At 44.0% G+C, this 26229-nt stretch overlaps 1 protein-coding gene across 9 annotated transcripts in view; it reads right to left on the bottom strand.

Moving 5' to 3' along the window:
• Positions 1-26229, bottom strand: part of PNPLA7 (patatin like domain 7, lysophospholipase) — a 557191-nt gene that overhangs the window by 269664 nt on the left and 261298 nt on the right. For all 9 annotated transcript variants that reach the window (XM_075060490.1, XM_075060494.1, XM_075060495.1 and 6 more), the window contains one exon: positions 19047-19170. In XM_075060490.1, the coding sequence (XP_074916591.1) occupies positions 19047-19170 (124 nt within the window). The remainder of the gene's footprint in view (positions 1-19046; positions 19171-26229) is intronic.

Raw genomic sequence — 26229 nt, 5'->3', positions numbered from 1 at the left:
TACCCATCTCTGCCCCCACCCTCCAATTTTTTGATAACATGTACTTAAGCAGAACAAGCTGCCCAGTGCTAGTGAGTGGTCTTGTGTTGATACCTTACTGTACTCACATCCAGCTGCAGAAAAACCCTTTAGTTAATCAGAGTCTTTGACAAATGAGCATTTCCTCATCTAGGTAGATTGCTGTTCTTCATGGAACTAAATTTGACAGTAGCGGGAAGTTAGGTTGAAAATGTTAAAGGAAAAAAATTCCCTTTGAACTCCGATAAATTCCCACACCCTGCACATATATAAGAAAAGTGTGCAAAAGGAAGAGAGTTTGGTAATTACACTTTTCATCAGTGCAAGAGCTTATAACTAGGTGAGTGATCATATTATCAGAGTCCGAGAAGATGAATAAGGGAGTGTGATGAAGTAGGAATTTTCTGTAATATTTTTATTAATCCCACGCATGACTCAGTTTCCCCCATACTTTACATTGTTACCCAATGAGGGCTAAAGGGTTAAGTGTGATCTTGGGGCAGTGCAGGAGACATGAGACTGGTGTGTTGCCTAGCTGTCTGGGGCTACATAATGAGTCATTAAAGGACTGGCCAAAGCTGACCTATATCAATGGAAGATCCAGAGAAACAATGAAAACTCCTAATAACTGAACAATCGGCACTTCACAGTGGGAAGCTCCAGTGGAGGAGTGAGGTGGGTATGTGAACTCCATGTGGCCACATGAAGACAAAGAACAGACAGGACAGGGATAAGAGTTTTTTTTTGGAAGAGGCTTGGCTGTTCTCACCTGGGACTGAAAGTGGCAGAGAGACAGAGCCTGAAGTGGAGTCGAGAGCGGCTTGGCTAGGCCAGATGGACTCTCCTTAACCCTCTCTCTGCTAACCTAAGGACGTTCAATATTATGTTCTGGGTGACTAAAACTCTACTCTGTTTTGAAAAGGCTGCCTGGTGTCAGTGCAAATCCCTGCTGAGGCGCATTAGCCCCTGCAGAGCATCTCTGACTAGGCCTTGCCTACACTACGAAGTTTTGTCGGTAAAAGTTATGCTGCTTTAATTAAAACTGCTGCTGCATGTCCACACTAACTCCTTGTGTAGGCAGAGTGCATCGACACAGAGAGCAGTGCACTGTGGGTTAGCTATCCCACTGTGCAACTGGCTGCAGGGTGATTTGGGAAGGGTTTGCAGTGCCTTTATGGGGCTGGGACAGCATCACATGATGCAGGTTTCTGAATCTCATAGTTCCAGGGGCATCCTAGTAGATTGTTAGCTGCTTTTTCAACTGAAGTGTGTGGTGGGAGGGAGAGGAGAGTGGTGTGCCTGGGAGAGGGGAGACAGCAGGCTGACTGACCTATCCTGATGCTCTGTTGCTTTAACTTTGTTGCAAAAAGCTCTATGCCGCTCGTGGAGGTGGTTTTATTTTGCCACCAAAAGTAGCTTTGTATTGTGTACACCTTCCGTTTTGTTGGCAAAAGGCAGCTTTTGATGACAAAACTTTGTAGTGTAGACAAGGCCTAAGAGCCTCTCTCACTTGGCCTCACCGGACTCTTGGGGCTCAGACTAAAGGGCTTCTTCCCAGAGCATGAGGCACCAACAGCATTGCAAAAGAACAGAAGTTTCCTACAAGATTAAAGGAAGTAAGAGGAGCAAGCCATTAAATCATGTCCATGTGTGCCCCAGACTTGGTTACTGTTTTCAGACAATTTGGAAACAAGGCATATGACTGTATAAGTACAAACAAGGTACATGCATTCAAACATCCCTGTTTATTATGTTAGATTAAGATGAATTTTTACAGAGAACAGAATGATTGAGAGTTGAAAATGGAAGCAGGGAGACTATATTTCATATTGGAACTCCACAGGTTACTTTCTGGGTCCTGGCCTGCAAAGTGCAGCTTTTCATTAAAGTAGTTTCGAGTACTGTCCATTCTGCTGCTTAGTATATAATTAACAATGATCAGTTTTCATTTGTGTTTTGTTGAAATCCAGAAATGGATTCCCCTGTTGAAAAACCATCAGATGCTTAATAAGACAACCCACTGTGCGAGATGTTGTCATTTAGGACCCAGGGCTGCGCCATGACATGCTAGTTCTGTATGGTTCAGCAACAGGAGCAGATTGCTAAGATTAAAATCCACAAATCATTTGTTTAGAAAGAAACAGCAGATGTAGTAGCAGCTGTAATTACTATGGATTGTATAATAAAAATTGCTCAGGGCTTAGCAACTAACAGACACCTACAGTAAAAAGATACAACACTTTCCATCTTGGTCTATTTTCCAATAGCAAAGGAAATAACAAATAGAATAACAGGTTTTTATCTGTCATTATATTATTCATAATTTGTTCCAATGTTGAAGATTCCACTAAATTCTTCTAACAGAATTAACTCATCTCATCAGATAGATTTTTTTTTTAAAACACATATACGCCTTTAACCACAGGAATATTTATTCAGTAGCTTGTTACATATCACTACCAAAAAATCTGTGGTAATATATCGAAGTTTCATTAGCCCACAATAGTCCAAACGCACAAAAATTGCTAATGTAATAATGAATAACCACAGAAGAGAAAAGCATAATCCACCATCCTACACGTTTATCTAAAGTTGCAGAATGTTTTTTATTACACTGTAGTATTTGAAAATGTGATTGTATAATTAAAGACTGTATCACAATACATGCGACGCAGGAATAAGAGCTAAGGCCATGTTTGCATCTCTACCATTCCCATTTCCTGGGCAGCACGTGCATTACTGTGTGCACTAAACTTACTGTTTTGTATGCAATTTGGAAAAAAAGGAATTTTCCTAAGATGTGCTTTGTTTTTACTGACCCTCTCCCCGATATTCTTTATGCATATGGACATACTGAGTACGTTTAGGCTGCAATTAAAAACGCATGGCTGGCCCATGCCAGCTGACTCGGCCTCAGGCTAAAGGGTTGTTGAAATGTGGTGTAGATGTTAAGACTTGGGATGGCGCCCGAGATCTGGGGCCCTCCCCCTCATGGGGTCCCAGAGCCAGGGTTCCAACCCATGTCTAAATATATATGCTGCAATTAAACAGCCCTTTAGTCTGAGCCCCAAGAGCCCCAGTCAGACACAGGGGTTTATTGCAGTGTAGACATTCCCAGTGTGTCAACATGAGATTGAAAAGTGAAATGTCTAAGCAATGTCTAGGTCCCAGAAAGTGTGCGAGAGACAGATGTAGCTTGCTTCTAACCCTTTATCAGTAGGGCCATACAAATATTAGTTTAGCTGGTACAGGGAGGGGAAAACAAACAGCTGTGATGATAAAGTGTGCACTTAAAAGGGCATAGATGTTTAACTACAACTTGCCTTTGCATTCAGATGCCAGTGGTTTGTCATAAAATAGTGCAATTTTGGGAAATTTGTAAAAAAATTACCAGCAAATGAAAAAGTGAGTTGCCTTTGATTCTTTATGATTTTATAAAGACTTGAGAGTCCCTTTTACTCCCATAGAAATGGATGTGACTTCTCCTTGTTTCTTTCCTAAATATCAAATATAAGGCTGCTGTCTACTACTTGTGCTGGCAGTTTTGTTGGACCTGTAATTCAACTTCAATCTCAACCCTTAAGAGACAGTATGTATAAGCAAGAGTGTTACTTTTAGTAACAAACCTTCTCTCCCAGCCATTTGTCACTTGTCTGAGCTCAATGTGTGTAAATAAAAGTCAAACAGTCTGAATAAAAATTCTCTTCCCTCTCTCTGTTGCCAGTTACATCATAACACTTGGTCTCCAGTTGGCTCCAGAATTCAGGAAAAAAAAGGTCCCTTTAAAAAAAAAAATCTAAATGTCCTGTATAAAACACCAACAGACATTTGGAAGTGTGATTTTATTTACTTGTTTTATTTAACTGAATCTACTTTTGAGGCAGGAGGATGATGAGGGGGAGACACCTTTAAGACCTCCTTTATGCATCATGAAGCAGCAAACAAGGGCCACAAAACCATGTTTCTCACCGGACAGTTCACCTGATAAATGGTGATAAATTCACTTCTTGATCGTACCTGGCACAGAAGCTCTTACTCCAGCCTTTTGAAAGAAAAATATCTGTTTTGCCCTGGTTACATGAGTATAAATACAAAGACGAAGGGATTCATTCTGTACATTTTTCTGTTCACAGACCTCCAACTGTCACATTTCTAAAGTAAAATTTGGCAAGTGGCTTATCTATAATTTGGCTCAATTGGTCTGAATTCTCTTTTTTGTAACAACAGCCCTGATCCAGCAAAACCTGTAAGAACCGCTGACCTTTAAGCTTATGAATAGCCCAGTCAACAGAACTAAGCTTTAAGCACGAGCATAAGTGCGTCACTGGATTGTAGCCAAAATAAGCAGCAGATGTAAAGGGTTTTGAAAGGCAGTTTCTATGTAGGACAATTCATTGCTTTTCATGCAGGATTTAATACATATTTTAAACCCACACAATGCTATATCCTATATACTGTGCAGGCCAGCATGTATGTGGAATCCATTTATCCAACAGACCAGATTTGTTTAAATTGAGCAGTACCAGCTTACCAACCTGCATGTCTGAATTACTGATCCAAGGCCAGCTAAATAGTGTTTGTATTCATATACAATTATTTGATCTCTTTTGCTATTTTTCTCGTCTTCCATGTGTTCCCCTCCCCTTCAGGATTTTTTCAGGATCTTCCCTCATGGCCATTCATTCCATCCTGAGATCCTTTTAGTCTCTTCATTTTCCCCATCCTGCATCTTTCAGTCTCACACCAATCTCTGGTCTTTTATACAGGCAAGAACAGACCTAGTTTAAGACACAGCACTGCCAACTACTGGATAAGACAATGAGCATGAGTAACAAGCAGATACGAGAATGATGGGATTTAGTTACAAGAGAAACATTTGGACGTGGCTTGGTTTTTTGTTTTTTGAATTAAATACCTTTTTATATGAATTGGTTTCTCCCTCCCGTGAGCCCCATTAATAAGGACTACTGTGGATAATGTCTATATAGTGTCTTTCCATGCAAACACAGAGTTTACAACAGCAGAGTTCCCTCAGACACTTGAGCTGTGCACTAACAGCCTAGGAACACATAGTCTGTTGTGGTACAAAACAACAGGGAGAGTGGAGAGGACAAAAAGCTCAGTCCTGCTCCACTGAAATCAACAGTTTTGTCAGACACTTCAGTGAATGCAAGATGAAGCCTGCTTAAAGAGAAAAAGGGAGGAGATTTAAAGAGAGATAATACTGATATAGCAAGGTGATGTTTTTATTCTCTTTTTCACCACTCATATAAATCTTAGTAGTGTCAGTGAGAAACAGAAACAAGTCGGCACCATGTTTAAGAAGGGTGCTTCCTCGCGAGAACGTATTGCAGCTGCAGGATTTAAATATTCCCCTCTAGACCACACATAAAACACTAAATAAATAAATAAAATGGACCGGAGTACTGGATGCTGCCACTTGACTTGCCACTGCATCTCCTAACACAACATATCTTTAGAGCACCATCATTATCAGAGTGCCCAAAACCTGCCAGGTGCCACATAAAACAAGTATAAATACAGTCCAAAGAGCATTTGTCAGGGCACAAGGGAGGGTCAAAGAGAAAAACGTCTGGTCTATAAAGTAGAACCCTGATTATATGATCTAACTGGGATTGGGGCCCAAATCTGATAACCAAAAATCAGGATAAACTGGAGAATGGGTGGCAGAGCTCAGACCGTCTGCCCCTGGCAGCTGGTGGTTCACTTAGTACAGAGTATCAGGCCTTGGCTACACTTGAGAATTGCAGCGCTGGTGATGGGGTTACAGCGCAGCAACTTACACTGTGTCCACACTTGCAAGCCACATACAGCGCTCCACCTCCCTGGCTGCAGCGCTGGCCGTACTCCTGCTCTGCCTCGGGTATAAGGATTGCAGCGCTGGTGATGCAAAAAAAATCAGCAAGTGTGGACACCAAAAGCGCTGTAATTGGCCTCCAGGGTATTAGGAGGTTTCCCAGAATTCCTGTTCACAACAAACCGGAAGAATGGCTGAACTCCGACTGGTTATCTAAAAAACAAACACAGCTCCTGTTTGCTCGAGAAGAGGCAGGGGAATTGCTTTGGAATGTTCACGGCTGTTTGCTTGAGGAGAGAAGCCACGGGGGAGGGGAAGTCTGTGTTGAGCAGCTGCTTATGTGGTCTGAAGGCTATTTAGGAGTGCATAATTTGAATTTAGTGAATAAGAGAGGGGTGGGGGAAGGGGTCGAAGCTTTTAAAATGATTGAAGGTAGGTGCTGTGTATCTTCCAGTCCTTAGAACTTGCAAGGCAGGGAGCTGAGAACAGCGTTAGCTCCAAAAATCCACTCTCTCTGTCTCCCCCACGCTCCCTGTCACACTCCACCCCACCCCCTCTTTTGAAAAGCATGTTGCAGCCACTTGAATGCTGGGATAGCTGCCCACAATGCACCACTCCCAACAGTGCTGCAAATGTGGCCACACTGAAGCGCTGGTAGCTGTCAGTGTGGCCACACTGCAGTGCTTCCCTACACAGCTGTACGAAGACAGCTGTATCTCCCAGCGCTGCAGACCTGCAAGTGTAGCCAAGGCCTCAGTTAATGGAGGCTTGGTTAAATGGGGTTCTACTGTACTTAAAACGTATACCAGTGTAGCTATGTCAGTTAGGGTTGTAAAAAAACAACATCCCCTAGTGACACCTATGCAGTCAAAACCCCCAGCACAGACACAACTTTGCCAACAGATGAGTGCAGTCAGCATTTGCAGAGGTGCTATTAAGCTCCTTCTGTCATCTTACATTGTCTCTACACAAGGGGGCTATGCGGGTGTAGCTATGTCAACCTAGGCTCGATAGTGCAGACATAGCTGTCTACACCGGGGGTTATGTCCCCTACACTCTTGATCAGAGATTTCTCATAGCAGTGTCCATTTGGCCTGCACTTGCATACCAGTCTGTCTTGTGCCTCGCATGCTGGTGTATAACACTGCACAGGCAAACTGCCCTCAGTTCCTTCTCTACTGCGAAACTCCCCAACAGAGAACTCCAAAGCAAAGGGGAAGAAGGGCAGGTAGTGGAGCATGCATAGGGACACACAATTCAAAAAAAACCACAGTTACTGCACAGGATAAGTAACCATTACTACTTCTTTGAGCAGTGTTCCTATAGGTGCTACATCTAGGTGACTGCCAAACAGAGACTTCGGAGGCTTCGAAGTCAAGTCCAGTACTGAGGAAAGTACAGCTGAGCCGAACACCATATCAGAAGCAAAATCATGAGTTACAGCATCATGTTCAGTGAATGTACATATAGATGCCCAAGAAGAAGCTTTACAGATCTCAATAATGGGCACGCTCTTGAGGAAGGCCATAGACGTGGCAATGGAACTTGTAGAATGAGCGCATATATTTGAAGGTGATTGAATACTGCAAGATTCGTAGCAAGAGTTAATGCAGGTTGATATCCACTTGGAAAGCCTCTGGTTAGAGACTGCAGGCCCTTTTGCTTGATCTGCTAGCGAAACAGACTATTGGTCTTTCCGAAGGACTTTGTCCTATCCAGATAGAAGGCCAAGGCTCTCCTGACATCAAGGGTGTGTAGCAGTGCCTCCTGGTTATCTAGATGCAGTGTGGGGTGGAAGACAGGCAAGTAACTGAGCTGCTTGACATGAAACTCGGAAGAAACCTTCAGTAAGTTATTTCCAGTACAGACCGGGAACGGTTAGTTGAAATCTCTCATAATTACTGAGTTTATTGAGTTTTTTATTTTTATAGCCTCTCTAATCTCCCTGAGCATTTCGCAGCCACTATCACTATCCTCATAGGACCTAATCACATCAGCCATACTATCAGAGGCTTGTTCTCCTACACATATACCAATGTGATATATGCCATCATGTGCCAGAAGAGGGACATTGCTGGCACATGATGGCATATATCACATTGGTAGATGTGCAGGTAAATGAGCCTCTGATAGTGTGGCTGATGTGATTAGGTCCTATTATGGTGCCAACAATATCCCTCTGCCATGTACATTGGCCAAACCGGACAATGTAAAAGAATAAATGGACACAAATCAGATGTCAAGAATTATAACATTCAAAAGCGTCGGAAGAATACTTCATATCTCTTCTCGGTCATCTTCGATTACAGACCTGAAAGTCGCGATGTTACAACAAAAAACTTAAAAACAGATTCCACCGAGAATTGAATTGGAATTAATTTGCAAAAGGACACCATAATTAAGCTTGAATAAAGACTGGAATGGATGGGTCATACAACAAGTAAAACTATTTCCTCGTGTTTATTTCCCCCCTACTGCTCTCAAATTTCTTTCAACTGCTGTAATGGACCATTTTGATTACCATACACAAAAAGTTTCTCTCTCTACTGCTGGTATAGCTCCTTAACTGATCATCACCTCTTGTTACATGTGTGTAGGTAACATCCATTGTTCATGTTGTTGTGTATGTGTGTGTTGTGTGTGTGTGTTGTGTGTCTTCCTACTGTATTCCACTGAGTGCATCCAGATCACGTGGGCTGTATCCTTTAATTCAATCATATGATACTCCCCTTTTAATTTTAAAATATGGATCAGTTCATTGTTCAGATAAGGAACAAGCAAACTGAATTATAAGGAATGGGCTGATAGTAGTCGAAATACCTCGGACTCCTCGGTTAAGAACTTACATGAAGATAATGTGCCACCAGTTCCAGTGCATGCAATAAACTGAGTAATGACCAACGAAACAGACTCTCTCTCTTATTCAGGTCAGTGTAGTTCCTATTCAAAGACATAAACATTCCATCTGATGACCCGGTCTGTGTATTCCAAAAAATTGATAGAACCCCGGTCATAGGGAATAAAGAAAGAAGTTTTTCAGTTTGAATGGTATGAAAAAGTATAGTGGTTAGAACATAGCCGATCAAAGGATGCAGCATTTTGCTTTACTGCCATTGCTCTCCTCTAATGATGCAGCAACAAAGGTACACGGATCCAGCATTTATTGATAAGGGATTCACAAATGGCATAGGGCTAACGAAAGTTTTAAAAACCACCAACTGTCAAAATCTCATGTGTTGAGCTGTTCTTCCTGTTCAAGTTTAAATGAAGGGAAACCTATTGATGTATTGTTGGATGAAGGAAACAGGCTTTCTGTCTAAACAAGAAGAAGAATGGTGGCCACAACCGAAGGTAAATGGAGCGACTGATTGACATTGTTGTGGTTTGACGATAGGTGGGAGACCATTAAGGGTCACAATGAAAAAGCTGACACTTTTGAGAGTGGTTTATTTCTAAATCTTGTCAATATGCTCCAAATTATGATCCATAATGAAAGCATGTGCAACAATCTCCTCAAAATGCTACCTATCTGAGTAATCTCACAAAATGATTTAATTGTGGCCTTGCAAAAGTCGTGCAACAAAAGATTGTGTCTTCACTAAATGGAAAAATGGTCTCAATAATTGCAGGTGACACTGCTGTGACTGTGGAACCATGAACAGATGTCCATTGCGGTGTGGTATTGACAAAGAAACATAGTCCAGTTGAACATTTTGTGTCTGTTCAGAGACTATGAACAGTGATTCTCAGTCTATTTTTGACCAGTTAAACTGTGTCCTCGGGCATCTTAAAATTGACTGGTCATCAGTGATGTCTCTCTGTTTGATGGTGCATCTAGTATGTCTGGATTGTACTGGAGGAGATCAATGAAATGTAAAGAAAAAAACAGTGAAAATACTCTGTGTACCATGCTATGCGAATTGTTTGACCCATCCTAGTAGATCATGCAACTTCAAGTAAACAAAACAGAACTGTCTTTGATTTTTGTGGTGTTATTCAGACTCTTCATGCCTTCAGGAGGGGAGTCCTGTGCGACAAGCAGTAATGGAGAGAAGTTCCCAAGAAGTAGGATCCAGTTGAAGACTTTGAAGTCACTGTCAAACACAAGGTGGGCCATGCAGAGCAGAAGCAGTGGCTGCTGTAAAACAAAACTGCTCCATCATTTTACAAGCTTTAGAAGAGATTATAGAAACAACTTGCCTTGCTGACGCTAAAATAAAAGCCAGAGGCCTTATCCATGAACTAAATTCATTCAAGTTCATCTTTGCCCTTCATATGATGCACCCTATTCTCCAGATGGCGGTAAAAGTGAGTAAGGCTCTTCAAGCTCCAGATCTCAACTCACTTACTGCAATGACAGGGGAGAAAAGCTTGCATAACTCTTTGGCTGCGATGAGAAGTGGCCCAGAATATTTTCAATCTATTTTTAATGACAGTGTGAAAATGTGTGTAGAGAATGATCTATTGATTCCCCCAGTTAAGAAGAGAAAAACGTCCACTCGTATTGACGACGTGTTTGAGTCCCAGCATCACTTTGATACAAAAGAGGAGCAGGAGAGAATAACTTCGTTTTACCCAGTGATTACCAGCATTGACCAGCGATTTGAACAGGAGACTTGTAAAATTGTGACTGCAATGGGAAAACTGCTGAACTTAGACATTGGCAGGGACGATATGCGAATCATTGCCAACAAATTTAAAGTGTTCTTGGACGAGTTGGAAGCTGAACTCAGATTGCTTCATGGTTTTGATGGAACTGTTCCTAAAGGTAGCGCTACGAACACCGCCAGAGAGTGGCTTGATTGGCTAAAGGAATCCGATTGGTCTTCAATGTTCCAGGCCTTTTACAAATCTATTCAATCCTTTCCAGTCTTACCTGTTACAAGCTATTCATGTGAAAGCGCCTTTTCGAAACTAGCACATATAAAAAACAAAACTAAGAAGTACAATGTCCCAACAGCGCCTCGACTCACTCATGATTTTGTACATTGAACAACAATTGGCTTTGTCAGTTAATTAAAATAATGTGATTGAGGAATTTAAGTCCATAACACCTGGGGAACAACTTCTCATTCTCGAGGACAGGAAAATGAAGAAACCTTAATCTGTTTTGGTCAACTTGGGTTAGCTCATTATCTGAGCTAAAGATCACGAAAGTTTACTGTACCTTCTTATATGCCTAGTTATCACTACAGCAAAAATTTGGTATTTTGTGTCTCATTTTTTAAGTTTGTATTTTTTAAGTAAAGTTTAGTTGTTAATTTAAAAAAAAAATTAGTGGTGAAGGTGGCTGCCAAAGGGAGGAAGGCTGGAGAATCAGTGTTGCTGAAGAGGATGAAGATGGCAATTCAAGCCCTCGACCGATCTGTCAAAATTGCTGCTTGGAGGTGGATGGGCACAACGTGGGCGGCTGTTTCCTTCTCTGGACTCTCTGCCTTTTTTTTTTTTGTGGTTAATACGACCTCTGAGAAGAAAGAAATTGGGCAACATGGGATCAACTTGCTGAGCTTTCTCTTCTAAGCAGGTGTGTAAACACCAAGAGAACACAAAGCAGCTCCAGAGTCCTTTAATGTTTGCAGAGACTCGTCCGTGCTCTCTGCAAACTTAGACCCATCAAAAGACAACCCTCTACAGTACTTCGGACTTCTTTTGGGACTCCAGAGAGCTGGAGCCAGGAAGTCTTTCCCATAACTACTGCTGTAGCAATATCAGCCACGTAAGAGGCGGCTTATGGGGCTGTTCTAGCAAGAAGTTGGCCTTCCACAACTATTGCCTGGAACTGCTCCCTGTGCTCTGTCGATGGGTGATCATGAAAGAGTTCAGCTGGGTATAAGTCATGTGACTGTACTTTGCCATTAACACCTGATAATTGGCAAATTCTAAATTGTAAGGAAGCTGAGGAATAAGAAGATTTCCTCCTCAGTAAATCTAGATGCTCATGGTCTTTTTATTGGAGGTGTGGTTTTAGCATGGTGCTGTCTTCCACATTCATTAACTGCATCAACTACTAAGGAGTTAAGTGAGATGGGAAAACAAAAATTTTGAATCCTTTGCTGGGAAATAATACTTCTTATCTGCTCTCTTGCATGTAGGTGGAATGGAAGTGGGGGTGCGCCAGATGATCTTACCTGGGTCCAGCAGAGCCTCATTAACAGGCAGGGTGATGTGGACTGATGTGGGTGGGTGGAGGATATCAAGTAGCTTATGACGACGCTCTTTCACCTCAAGAAGACTCTTCAAGGAGTTTGTAACTCTCTTGATCAGATCCTGGAAGTGTTTAAAATCGTCCATCTGATGTGGTGGAGGAGGAATGACTGCTTCATCCAGAGACAAAGAGATGTTGGCTATAGGAGAAACCTCTTCCTCAGCTCTAGCTTCCTGCTCCTCGAAGGATTCCTCTTGAGGGCCACGTCTCCTGGAGGGAGCAGTGCCGCAGGTTGCCCTTCTCTATGGCAGGTGGTGCTGAAGGCTCTGGAAAACTGCTCACAGTAAACTGCACCAGGGTCTCAATATGACCAGGGAGGAGATGCGTAAGTTATAGGAGGAGGCACCTAAGGGCACTCATACCAGCAAGGCATCATTTGTCTTCAGCTGGCTAAACAGGGAGCCTCTCCGCCACACAGGATACTTGGAAGAAACTGGAACAAAGGAGTGTGAGTGATTGCTGGACCCAGGCTAAAAGGAGATTAGTCTGTAAAAGGGAGCATTCTGGAACCGGTGAGGATCTTATCTGCATTCAGTTTGATTAGACAAAGATTTACGCATCTTATTTTGCTTGGTGACTTACTTTGTTCTGTCTGTTACAACTTGGAACCACTTAAATCCTACTTTCTGTATTTAATAAAAATCACTTTTTATGTATTAGTTAACTCACAGTATGTATTAATACCTGGAGGAGCAAACGACTGTGCATCTCTCTCTATCAGTGTAATAGAGGGCTAACAATTCATGAGTTTACCCTGCATAAGCTTTATACAGAGCAAAATGGATTTATTTGGGTTTAGACCCACTTCTGTTAGCTGCTTTCAGGTATCCCTGCAATTCTGGGGCAAGTAATTCAGACTCTGGGTCTTTGTTGGAGCAGATGGGGGTGTCTGGCTCAGCAAGACAGGGTACTGGAGTCCTGAGCTGGCAGGGAAAACAGGAGCAGAGACAGTCTTGGCACATCAGTTGACAGCTCCCAGGGGGGTTTCTGTGATCCAACCCGTCACAGTGGAGCATCCTGGGGGGTGAAGAGGCTCCCTCTTTAGCCAGCTGAAGACAAAATAGAGGGATCTCCCATGGGTTAACATAGACTTTCACACAGACTGGCATGCAGAGGAGGGTCCCTTGGGGCCTGGGTCAGAAGCCAGGCATAGAGAGCTCTCCATCATGAGGAGACAAACTTTATTTCTCTGGTTTTTCTGCCTCTTGATTTCAGAGCCACACAAAAGTTGCACTACTGGGCAAAGTGCGATTCCCTAGGCACTGGATGCAGCTGAAGTGGGATCACCTCCTGGCACAACAGACAGCATCTGAAGCCAGAACTGGGCATAACCTCCCAGTAAAGAGCTAATTAACTAGTATTTATCTAAATACAATATGAGAAAAAATAAAATAAAAAAAATTCCCAAAAAGATAAGATAAGAAGCAATACTACTATTTACTAACTCCTGAAACTAACAGCAACACTGATACTATGACTATTAATAAGAAAAAACAGGATAAAGCTGAAGAAAATTCAACAGGACAACCACCAGACACATCGCAGGCTGAGGCACTTGAGAAGGAAATGCAGGGTGGTTTGCCCAGGCAGTGGTGCTACATAACAACGGCATGGGGCACAAGACTGACTGACTTCTATGTGTGGGCCGAAGAGGCACTGCTATGAGAAATCTCTGATCCAGGGTGCAGGAGGCACTCGCATTCCTAGAGTGGAGCACAGGTAGGGACACTACTCTAAGGAAAAAACGAGGAGTATGAAGTAAAAGATACAGGAGCAGGTATAAATTCATGAAAGGATGTGGGGTGCTTTACCAAGGCCTGGTCTACACTATGCGTTTATACCGATTTTAGCAGCGTTAAACCGATTTAACGCTGCACCCGTCTGCACGAGGCCCTTTGTATCAATATAAAGGGCTCTTTAAACCAGTTTCTGTACTTCTACCCGACAAGAGGAGTAGCGCTGAAATCGGTATTACCATATCGGATTAGGGTTAGTGTGGCCGCAAATCGATGGTATTGGCCTCCAGGCAGTATCCCACAGTGCACCATTGTGACTGCTCTGGACAGCAATCCAAACTCGGATGCACTGGTCAGGTAAACAGGAAAAGCCCTGCGAACTTTTGAATTTCATTTCCTGTTTGCCCAGCGTGGAGCTCTGATCAGCACGGGTGACGATGCAGTCCCACATCCAAAAAGATGCTTCCAGCATGGGCCGTACGTGAGATACTGGATCTGCTCACTGTATGGAGACAAATCTGTTTTCACAAGCTCCGTTACAGAGACGAATATGAAAAAAAGCATTGAAAAAATCTCCAAGGCTATGCATAGAAACAGAGGCCACAGCACAGTGCGTGTGTGACAAGTGTAAGCGGAAGACCAAGAATCAAATGCAAACCGGGCTCCATTCGGAGGGAGGTTGGAGCTGGGTACGGATGACTCCAGCTTAATCCCCCAGTCTCCAGGGTGCTCAAAACAGTACTCTGGCATTCTTGGCTGCGCCCAATGCATAGGTATATGAACATGTCATGTGGGTGTTCAGGTATATGCTCATCAATGTACCCCTCCCCTCCGTGAAAGAAAGGGGGAAAAAAAAAAATCAAGAAACGTCTATGATTCACCCTAATGTCTTACTGCATGCTGCTGTTAGAAACTGGTTGCTAATACAGGAATGCATAGCAGCATCCTCTCCCTCCCCTCCCGGTGTGCAGAACGGCAATACTGACTGCCACTCTCGTCAGTCATGCAGTCCGTCGATTGTGCTCCCTGCTGCTCAGGGAGGTCGGCTGGGGGCACCGGTAAAATAGGAATGATCCTGGGTCATGATGCCCAGGTAGATGGAAAGAACGGCTGGTAACCGCTATTCAACATAGGACTGGGAGGACTAGAGAACTCCTATCAGAACCCCCACCTTGGCCCTTTCATGTCTATACGGCCTTCAGAAAAGATTTACTGTACTGGTCTTCTGGAGCTATCATGCAGCAGGGTGCTGGGCTCTCTCCCCTCCACGTTATATTTCCTGCCTGGACTCACATAGCAGCTGGAGCTGGGCCTCCCCTCATTTATCCACTAAATAACTCATGTGTTCTTTATTCCTGCATTCTTTATTTATTCATCAACCATATAGGAGACACTGCCACGGTAGCCAAGAAGAAGTGGGGAGTTGAGGGATCCAAATGGGTGGGGGTTGTGCGAGGCGTGGACCTCGCGTGAAATGGCATGTATAGCTCATGCATTTCTGCGGTGAATCTGACTCACGTAGCAGAGACTGTGCTCTCTCAGGTCTCCTGGCTTACAAGATGGTTCTCTAGTAACATTCCCATATTCTTACGACAGACACCTGGAGCTCATTTCTAGAATAAACCATAAGAGGATGAACTTCAGACGGAGTCATTCCCATTTTGTCCTCGGCGGGGCCCAAACCTGGGTCGACCTCAGCTAAGGCCAGCCAGGAGCACCATGACAGCTAGCAAGATGTACAAACGACTGATTAACCGTGAATCTAACGCCAATTTACAATGGACAAGCAAGACGGTAACAAAGACAACTGGTAACACGATCTACGTGCTACAGGCTTTGCATGGCAATTGAATGCTGCTGTTGGTTTAGAGCTGGGAGTACCGCGGCCTGCAGCAGCTCAGTACACATATCGGTGACAATGACAATAGGCAAAAACAGGTCCCATGGTTGCCATGCTATGGTGTTGCCAGGCAATCAGTAGAAAAAAGGGCGGTGAAATGATGTCAGCCATTGCTTTCACGGAGGAAGGAATGAAAGACGACATTTACCCAGAATCACCTGCGGCACTATTTTGCACGACCATCATGCATGGGATCTCAACCAGAATCAATGAGCTGGGGGAGACTGCGGGAACTATGGGAAGCTATGGGATAGCTACCACAGTCAAACTCGGAAACGCTATCACCCGCGTATATGGCGCAACACGCCGAATTAATGTGCTAGTATGGCCGCATCCCCCAAAAGCGGCTTTTTAAAAAAATCTTGTGTTCCAAAACCGTTTTATGTAATATCGGAATAATCCCGGTAGTATAGACATACCCCAAGTGTTAAGTCTGTCTGACAAGATTAATCAATTAACAGTAGGATACCAAGGGAGGAGAAATAACTTTTGAAGTGGTAAGAGAGTGGCCCATGGCACCCCACATCCTTTCATGTATTTATATTGGCTCCTGTAACTGATGAAGTAGGTTCTAGCCCACGAAAGCTTATGTCCAAATAAATTTGTTAGTCTTCAAGGTGCCACAAAGACTCCTAGTTTTTTTTGCTGATACAGACTAACATGGCTACCACTGAAACCTGTCACCATACTCTAAGAAATTGAATTATGAAGTAAGTCTACAGTATCTGTCCACATTATGAGAGCGAAGTAAAAGCTTGTTCTTGGGCAGGTTTTTCCAGTTTTGGGGTTGTTCTGCACGTTGTTTCTATTTCATCACTTCTTCGGTCTCCCTACAGCTTCCTTCCAACAAGAGAAAAGGCAGGCACAGCCCACTTTTAAGATATATACTGCTCTTCCATATTGCTCCCATCCCCTTTTGACCTAACATATAAGGCAATGATTCTGATGTCCAGAGGTTGTTTCCCCAATAAACCACCAGGCCAGGCCAGCCACCACAATTTTTAAAATGCCACTAAACTTACTTCATAGACGTGAGCATGTTATCTCGTCTAGTGCTGGTTTTGTTATTTCTGTGAACACTGGACTAGACTAAATTTGCATTTATATGGCACAACTTGTTCAAACCGTCAAGTGTCACAACAGTTGTTTTTTCAAATACTTTTCCAAGACTTCTACAAACCTTGGCATTCAACCCCATTTTCACAGTAGGTTAAAAAAGTATTCACAGCTTTTAGGATTAAAAATTCACTGGCTTCAAAATAGTTAAGTTTCTTAAAAAAAACTTCTGGGTTCTTCACACCTATTGTTTCTTTCTATTTCAATAAATTAAAAACAAACAAACAAAAACACACTTTGCTTAAGGCATCAAATCATTTTGCACAGCCTCTACGGACTGCAAAAAACTTTAAATAGAGCACTATTTCGGAACTGTCCTAAATTGGACACGAAATTATGAGGCTGTGGTCAGTTTACCAGATGTCCACAGCCAAAAGAAGGAAACAAAGCTACCTATTTTCAGATGGAAGGATTTTGAAAGAGTTACACTGCATCAATATATGAACAAAATTATTATAGCAAGTGTAAAAACTATCACCATCTGAAACATTTTTCCCCCTAAGAAAATTCAAGTCTTGACCAAACTAAAAAAGTCATAACTCACCAATAAAAGATTATTTTAAGTGAGAGTTCCTTTGTTTTACCAAGACCCCCATTATTTTAACTTACATCTTGGAGGATGACACTTAGTTGATGTCAGAGGGAGATAAGCAGACTTCATCCTGTGATGCTACTATAGATCCACCCTACCCTTTGGTTCAGAACACTGTGATAAGGTAACAGTATGAACATATAGCAATTAAATTAATTGTCCTAATTGCTAAAAAGTGTCTTCTTGAACAAATGCACACTAAACAGATTAGGAGAGCTCATAAATCAGTCAAACCATAGGTCATCAACACATGGAGTCTGATCATTCAATTTTTGAGAGAGACAAGCTTCAACAGCAGCAGTTGATGCAGTGCCAGAACTGCATTAATGAAGAAGGATCCTTCAAAACGCCATCAATGCCAGCCAGTGTCACTCCAAAAAGACCCAGTGAGTTGGTTAAGTGTTTCTTTCATATGACTGACGTACTCAGCCTATACAAGTCCTAACTTAGGGTTGACAAATTTGTCAATTTCTCATCTGTTCATACCCTCCTGAATCAGCATCGTTCCACAGCACCTATCACTCTGTCAATTTAGCGAACGGCTCAAATTTTGAGTGGTCATGAGTTTGGTCTACTGGACATAGTAGTAGGCTGGGAGCCTGCACCCGTACCACTAACTAACAACCTAGGCGAGCCATATCCCCTCCATGTTGCAAATTATCCTTCTGTAAAATAGGGATAATATTTACCTATCTCTGATGCTTCATGTTTTAAAAGTATTTTGAGATTATCCAAATAAAAGCATTAAACAAAATATGCAAGTTATGCGTCCCCTCCAGCAACAGGAAAGACGTGTCTGTCTCCCTTAGCAATTCTTTCTCAACTGAGCTGCCGCAGGGCATGGTCATTCTGGCTCCGCCCACCAGGCAGCTTGCCACATTCCCTCTGCATTCACCTGAGAGAGGCCACACCTCCTCACTATGCTATATTTTGTAACAAGAGTTTTCCACCTGTAGTCCCAATACCCACTAGGTCATTTTCATTAACCTGCGGTCTCCATGCCACCACTATTGCCTTTAACTAGTGCAAAATAAGATGTTGTAATATCATTTGATCGTTCTATGTCTCAAGGGAGCTCAGACTTGGCACTCCTCCTGATGGTACATTGCAGTAGCACATCTGTTTATAGGCAGAACTGAACTCAACAGCCAGAACAAACAGGAGAGGGTTTGAACTGAAGCGTCAGCATTTCAGAGGTCCCCTTGGTTTAGGTTTAAGACAGGCAAAGTGCTTGCAATATCGTGGTGTAAAGCCGGACGTCCTTTTCATATATTTTAACCTGGGTACTAAGAGCAAGCAATGAACAGAGGCGTGTGGGAGAGAAAGTCGTCTGACGTGGATATACGCTAACATCAAACCAGCTCTTTCAATTCCAAATTATACTTATTTAAAGAAATCTGCACAGTGCACATATGTCAGAAACAAAACAGAATAGTAGCAAACTGAAAAGAATCTGAACTGTCTACACATGCACTATCCTGCCACAGAGCTTGCTGGTAGCAGCAGCTTCCTCCCTTTCAAATAGCTGACAGCCTCACTTTCACAAGCCAAGACCAGCAAGTTGTTATGATCAGACCTATTAACATATTTCTATTTGTTTTGTTTAAAAAGCCAGAGTTTTATATAAAGTTCAGCAAGTAAATTCTGAAGCTGGTTCTTACCACCCCAATTAGGTCTCCTCGTCCATATTCACCAGTCAGTTGTTTTTTCCCATCATCCATCCTAATGACAGAACGAAGTCGACCATTCAGCACAATGTATGTGCAGTCTGACTTGTCACCTTGCCTGGGAGAGAACAATCCATACTGTGAATTAGTGGGTCTCTGTGCTCAGCAAATACATCCAAAAAATAATTAACTAATCAGCTCTATGTATACCTCCCAACTATCCCTTGGTAGCTTTGCTCTCTGCAGAGATGAGAGAAAAAACATTTACTGAACAATTAAAACAACAACCTTACCACAGATTTGTCAAATACAACTTGCAAACACCTTTCATTTTTGATGATATACAATTAACAACTGGCTGGTTTTAGGTCACCAGGCAGACAGCTGGAATTTGAACATTCCCTAGCAAAGCAAACAGGCTACAGGAAAATAGTTGAACTGTGGGAATAAGGCAATTGTGCAGAGAGAAGAGAACAAACTGTGTGGGTGGGTGGCTTGACTCAAACCTCAGCCTCCTCTTCTGGTGGGAGAACCTGTGCATGGTGTGAAGCTGTAGCCTCTGCCTGGGTTCAAGCCCAACTGTAGATATGGTAGAATGCTGTTTGGCATTCAGGTCTCCAGCACAATGAAGGACACAAGCCAGGCTTAAACCTTTGGTATTAGAACCAGTACTAGAGCACAGCCCGGCCATATGATTTCATGCGCTGGCCAAGTATTTGAGATTTCTACTAGTAATGACATTGCAAAAGCAGTAACAAAAAATTAGAATTACAGTTACCTGCTATTTATACTAATTGCAGATCAGAGCTTTGTCCTCCCAGCCACTGCTTTCATGCAGTGGATCAAATTTATACCACGGATAACTCTATAAAACTAAAGGAGCTATCCAAGGAGGAATGTGGCCCAGTATATATATTAAGTGCTGTAAAAGGAGTTTTACCCGACTGAGTTCCCTTTCAGTTGGTTTATTTCAGACTGTAAGCTCCTTGAGGCAGAGACATGTTTTTATACTCTGCACACTGCAGAAGACTTTACTGGCAAATAAAACCTGTCTATATGAATTGTTATTGTTTTAGTTTTTGTTATCTGTTCTGCTATATCAGAAAGGTACTAAAGAATTTAAACCAAAGCAGCATGCAGAATCCCATTCTCACTAATATAAATGAAAACCACAAAAAAAACAGTTACCCACCTTTTAGTAACTGTTATTCTTCGAGATGTGTTGTTCATATCCTCAAAGTAGGTGTGCGCGCGCCGCGTGCACGCCAGCCGGAAGATTTTCTCCTAGCTGCGCCTGTAGGGTCGGCCCTGGCGCCCCCTGGAGTGGCGCCACTATGGCACCCTATAAAGGGGCCCACCCACCCTCCACCCCCTTAGTTCCTTCTTGCCAGCACTCCGACAGAGGGGCAGGAGGGTGGGTATTGGAATGGACATGAACAACACATCTCGAAGAACAACAGTTACTAAAAGGTGACGCGCGTAACCGTTTTTTTCTTTCTTCGAGTGGTTGTTCCTGTCCTTCAAAATAGCGCTGACTCACAAGCCTAACCCATTAGGCCTCGGCTTAGGTCGCCTGGTGAGGATCACTGCGAGCCTTGAAAGCACTGCACTGCACCAAAGGCTAGCATCATCCCTAGCCTGTGTGCGTCGATGGTCACAGTATCAATCCATGTGATCTCTCGATGAATGTGTGCGGCATGCGAAGACATGGCAGCCTCTACAAATCTCCCTGAGTCGGAATCTGAGCCTAGGAACGCCGGCGAGGATGGCTCTCGCGCCATGCCTTCTATGAGTTGGCCGATACCAGACGGGATAAGGTGTTCTAGTATACCGCATAGCTATTACCCGTATGCTGACCACGATCCACCGAAGAGATCCTCTGAAAGCGAGCACGGAGCTCCTTCTATTTCACATTCTATTCGCCATCGCAAACGGAACAATGAGGCTGGTGCGCCGCGTTCGGACCAGGCTTCTAAACGGCTACTGTCCGGCTTCAACATAAAGGCGTAGCGGCCCTGCCGCGACATCCACGGAATGCAACCTCCCCCTTACCAGTGATGAGGTGGCTTTTGGATAAAGGAATAAATAACACCAGTAGAATAGTACGTTCCCTATGTGCCCGAACATTGGGGGAGATAACCTTGGGTGTCGCTGAGGGCGGAAAGCTCTAGGCGTGAACGTTGATGTCGCTACATTGGACCTATGCTCTTTATACGAGGATCAGGTGTACAGTCTTTGGAAGTCGTCTGCTGTTTGGAACCGGTTCAGCGGCGCCCTGACAGCTCGATACCCTTTTTTCCTGCCGATCCGAGGCTTTATGATCGCTAAAGGACTGACGCTTACAAGGAAAGAAGCAACCTTGTGTATTGACAGGCTGCTACAGCATCGAAGCGCATTGAAGCCAGCGGCCGGTCAAAAGGACTGAACCCAGAGGGCGCGACCTGTAGCTGGACCAGGCTGCAGATCTCAGATAGGAGTCTTGCGGCATTCTGTTGATTAGAACATCGGGGGAAACAGCCCTGTCTGTGTCATGACACCTTGAGGGGAAACGACCAACCAGCTTGGTGTTTGAGAACACCGAGCGCTGTGCCCCTCTCTCCCAGCGTGGCGGAAAGCCGAGGATGGCCCCCGCTAATGTGAACCACCAGAAAAGATGTGGAAAGGCCCAACTTGTCTAGCAAGTGGATAAATGGAGCAAATTAGTCTTAAGAGCAAACGGCGGAATTTTCACGGACCCCGCAGTACGGCCTCTGTACCCCTCCGCCTGACCCACCAGATGCGAGAGCATATCTCCACTTTGCGCCACGTAATTTATTATCGTGGTAGCCTCTGCGGTCGCACGTTTTCTTACTACCTTTTAGCTAGCACTTGCTCTCTGACTGTTGGGTGCGCAAACTCATAACATCCAAAGCGCACGTTTTGCAATCTCGCCTACACCAATCCAGGGGATTAGCGTCCCAATTCTCAACCAATTGTGAGCTATAGAGTACCAGATCTGAACGCCTCTGTGCCCACGAGGATCGTGCACCACATGTTTGAGGTGCTGACTGCAACAAGAAGTGTGCAGGTCGGTGAGGATGGCCAGCCACGGGTCCTGCTGTGAATGCTGATAGGATCCGAAGGCTCGGTAGCAGTGGACCCTCGGCAGCACTAAAGCGCCGCTTGGGTACCGTGCGACATGTGCAGTGAGCGAGGTTTAACAATGCGTTGTCTGTATTGTACCAATGTTCTGGCCTGGCAGGCCATTGCAGTCCGTATCAGGCATTACATGAGGCCGTGGATTCCCTGAGGATCTGTTGAGAAATTACCTGTTCTGTATTATCAATGGAAGTAGATTGGAGGCAAGGCGTACAGAGCGATCCTGTTTTCCTTTCCACTCGACAGGATGGGAGGCTGATAACATCCGACAAAACCCCGCGCTGTGCGCCCCCGGAGGGAACCAAAACCCGCGCTACACTTCCTGTTTTCCGTTTGTGAGACGGCAAACAGTGGTCTAACAAATAGAGAACTGGTGATGCACCCCAGATGCCAGAAGATTAGAGCTTTGCACACATCCCAACGAATGGACCTATCGATGACCCCGAAAAGAGTGGCCGCTCGATGGGCATCCCGGCCTAGACGTTCTTCGCATTCCCCCGCGCGAGATTAGCTCTATCATTACGCCGTGGTGTGCACCCAGTGCATTCCGCCGCATAGCATTCTGGACATGGTCAGGATCAAGTCTCCACACGTGCTTGAGGCCGGCCTGTCCCCATGCACAGTGCCTCCCGCTTAGCCAAAAAGTTGCTTCCCACGGAAATCCCCTCTCATTGGATTGTATGTGTGAGACGGGTGCACATCCCCACCCAGTTTTTTTGGCTTTCGATCTTCTCACTACTTTGGCTCTTCTCACCAAGTCACATTTTTTTACACACCTCTGCTGAACCGTGGACACAGATGTCGATTAACATCTGATCATTTGACGCCCACAACTCTTCACCCCATCACATGGCTTACACCCTGTCTCGTGACATTAAGTTGCCCTATGCCTTTAAATCCGGGAGCTCAAACACATCTGTCCCAAAGGCTAGTGGGGGGCAAAAGCATCAAATTGCATTGGCTTCCAAGGTATGCATCCAGTCAGACAACTTTTGCCCACTGCCTCCCCAGACTTCTTAGCTTCTTCTCATCAGCTTCCCCCAAGCCTTCACGCTGCAGCCCCTTTCTCGGGCGTGACTTCTGAAGACATATGAGCCTATGCCAGGGCATCTCCTCCCAGAGGGTCGCGAGTGTATCCTGATGTGCTATTGTTGTCGGATCAGAGCTACAGGAGCTTGCTCCAATCTTGTCTCGTGTCAGTAGGCCACGCCTCACTGGTCTTCTGCGCTTCCCTGCAAGGTGGTGTGACGCTCTCTACATGCCTGCCCTGGTCTTTCCCTTTCTTTCATAACCAAGAGAGACTGCCAGAGTCTTGCCCTTTCTCCCTGCAACCCTCTTTTCTGTCTTCAGGCTGCCTCTCTTTATTAGCACTCCCCTACGCTGGGCTTCATTCCTCATTAGGCCTGCTTACCGTCCAGTTCAAACCCATGGTGGTGGTTACTTTGGTCTCTCAAGCCCACATTACCTCTTTTGCGGACCCCCCTAGCACAGTGGCACTCATAAGTCGTAGAGAGAGCATCCTTGTGTCCACGCCAAACAACTGTCTTCAGTGAATATGACATGGGGAAAGTTATTCAGTTGTGCCAGGGCAACACCTCATTGGGACTGAATTGGATCTATGAAAAGCAACAGAAGTAGGGTTCACTCCACTGGCTTTTTGCTGGATAGAACAAAGTTTTCTGCTTGATGTTACTCTTCATTTCACTCCGACTCGAGCAGGGATTTGGGGATATGTTCAGTCAACTGATCTCCATATGTCCCATAAACAAAACCTTTATGTTGGTTTTTCTTAACACAAGCCTCATAATTCTACTGTGCCAGGACGATTAAGGAGGGTTTTTGGGTCTAGAAAAGAAGACTTCATTTCCATTAGATTATGATGTGTTTTTTGTTTATTTCGTACAAGTCAAACACCACTACTACCAGGTAACTTCCGAATGAACGTGAAGACTCTTCAACAAATACAATCGTTCTATACAGCGAACCGGCCAATGCTGGACGCCGCAACTCTCGTAGCCCTTCTCAAACTCTTTCGAAGCTCACTATACTCGAACAAATTAACCTAGCAGAGGAACAACGATTAGCAATCTAGGTTAGTTATTGATGGACACATAGAGACATAGATAATTTTATATTGGCTCTGCATGACTGGAGACTCGGGTTGATCATAATGTTCAACTCAGTACCTGCCTTTCCTCAATAGAGATCCACCTCGCAACAACCTTTTCATAGCTCGCTTACGCTGTATGAAGCAGCTTGTTTTACATACCTCAAGTGGCTGCAGAGTAAAATCCGCTGCCATTATACTAACTGCTAAGGATGCGTTCCATTTCTCTTGTGCAGTAGCACATAACTCCCCACAACGCCAGATTGTACTTTATTGTTGAGGTAATATCACTAGCTGCGCAATATATACTATTCCGACCGGAGCCATTAGAAAGAAATCTATGTTATAGATTGCATGTCGAACTACGAGTGTGTCGAGTGAAGCATATAAGTTCTTGCTATTAAATAGTGTTTACATAATTATCCCAGATATTACTCCTAGACAGACCTAATACTTGAGGTTCTTCAACACAGAATGTATTCGGGACCATTAATTATTAACACAACCAGAGCGAATAAGTGTAGATATGAAGCACACAAAATACAGCTTAGCAGCCACTTTCATACAACATCCATTAACAGAGGGAGAACAAGAAAAATCTTTAGCTGGCAGGAAGTGGAGTTGGATGTCACTTTATGCTGGCATGGCCTCAATACAGATATGGAGCGGTCCATAATGGGACAAACTCACAGCGCCTCAGAAGAGGTAACGTGCACGATGACCTTTGCATTGCGATCTGCTCTAGGATTTACTATTATATGGGATTTTGAGGATTACTGATAGCGAGCATTTGCGTTCGAGAAATGCCAAGTGCGTCACATACGCGCATACGGCAGTCGCGGTGAAACTAGAGAGACTGTGCATTAGTCCAAACCCGGTGGAGCAGTGCGCTGGCCATAGGGATCTGTACTACTGGATAACATACTGTTCCGTGGAGATTGAATGCGTGGAGGGCTCTACATTTTGGAACCATAACCCTGAAAACAACACGAGGGTGAGAGATATTATGACATTCGTCACCACTGAGTCCGGTGCCGTACGTGGCAGTTCTGGCCCATTTTTATGCAGTCCTTCATTTTCATTACAATTTATCTGAAACAATTGGTCTATGTTACATGACAATAAACGCTCCTCGAATAGAGTAGTGGCTTCTATTACCTCGCTCGGATCGTATTGGGCGAGTAATATGTGTTAACAACTTGACCAAGGAAGACCACTCCTGCAGCATCAGCTTTGAAGTAAGATTGAAGCAACCAGAGTGCTCACTCACAGACAGGTGTTCAAGTCTGCGCTTACGCAGTACTGTCGCATCTTGACATGATCTGATCATCGATATGCCATATATTGTTTATTGCGGCTCCAGAGTTGAAGTGGGCAGCCGGCATCCCTTTCTCAACTGCATGCTGCTCTGTGGGAGCCACACAGCTCTGAGCCACAGGACCGTAGTGCGGATTTTTCATACAATTGCAAAAACCGTATAGGGAAGTAACACGTTTTTGGTAACGTCCTGATTCTGACTATGGATTACATATGGTGGATGGTGACATGGCTAAAGGACAAACAAATAGAAGTAGGTCTCTCGACAATTGCTAGTCAGAATCTGCCAAGACCTGTGTGATTATGGTGATTAATCACTATTTAATTACTCTGCTCGGGCTGTCGACAAAGATTATGCCAGTCTGCTCATGTTTACTCCATCAAGTCCAAGATATACAGAGGCAGACACTTTTAGTATCATATAGAGCCTGTTGCATGTCTGAACTATGTGACATCTCTTACTCGGAGAGACATTGGACCTGAAGACCCTAGCCTCCCCGGTACACGATACCGCCACCATGGTCTTTTAACGTGTAGCTCTTACTATCGGATATCTATTGAATGGGTCCAGACCGCCCCTATAATGTTGCGATCTCTCTCATCTTCTCTCTTTTT

The sequence above is a fragment of the Chelonoidis abingdonii genome, chromosome 24 (assembly GCF_003597395.2).
Source record: "Chelonoidis abingdonii isolate Lonesome George chromosome 24, CheloAbing_2.0, whole genome shotgun sequence".
In the NCBI taxonomy this organism is placed as follows: domain Eukaryota; kingdom Metazoa; phylum Chordata; order Testudines; family Testudinidae; genus Chelonoidis; species Chelonoidis abingdonii.
This window is presented reverse-complemented; position numbering and strand designations above follow the sequence as displayed.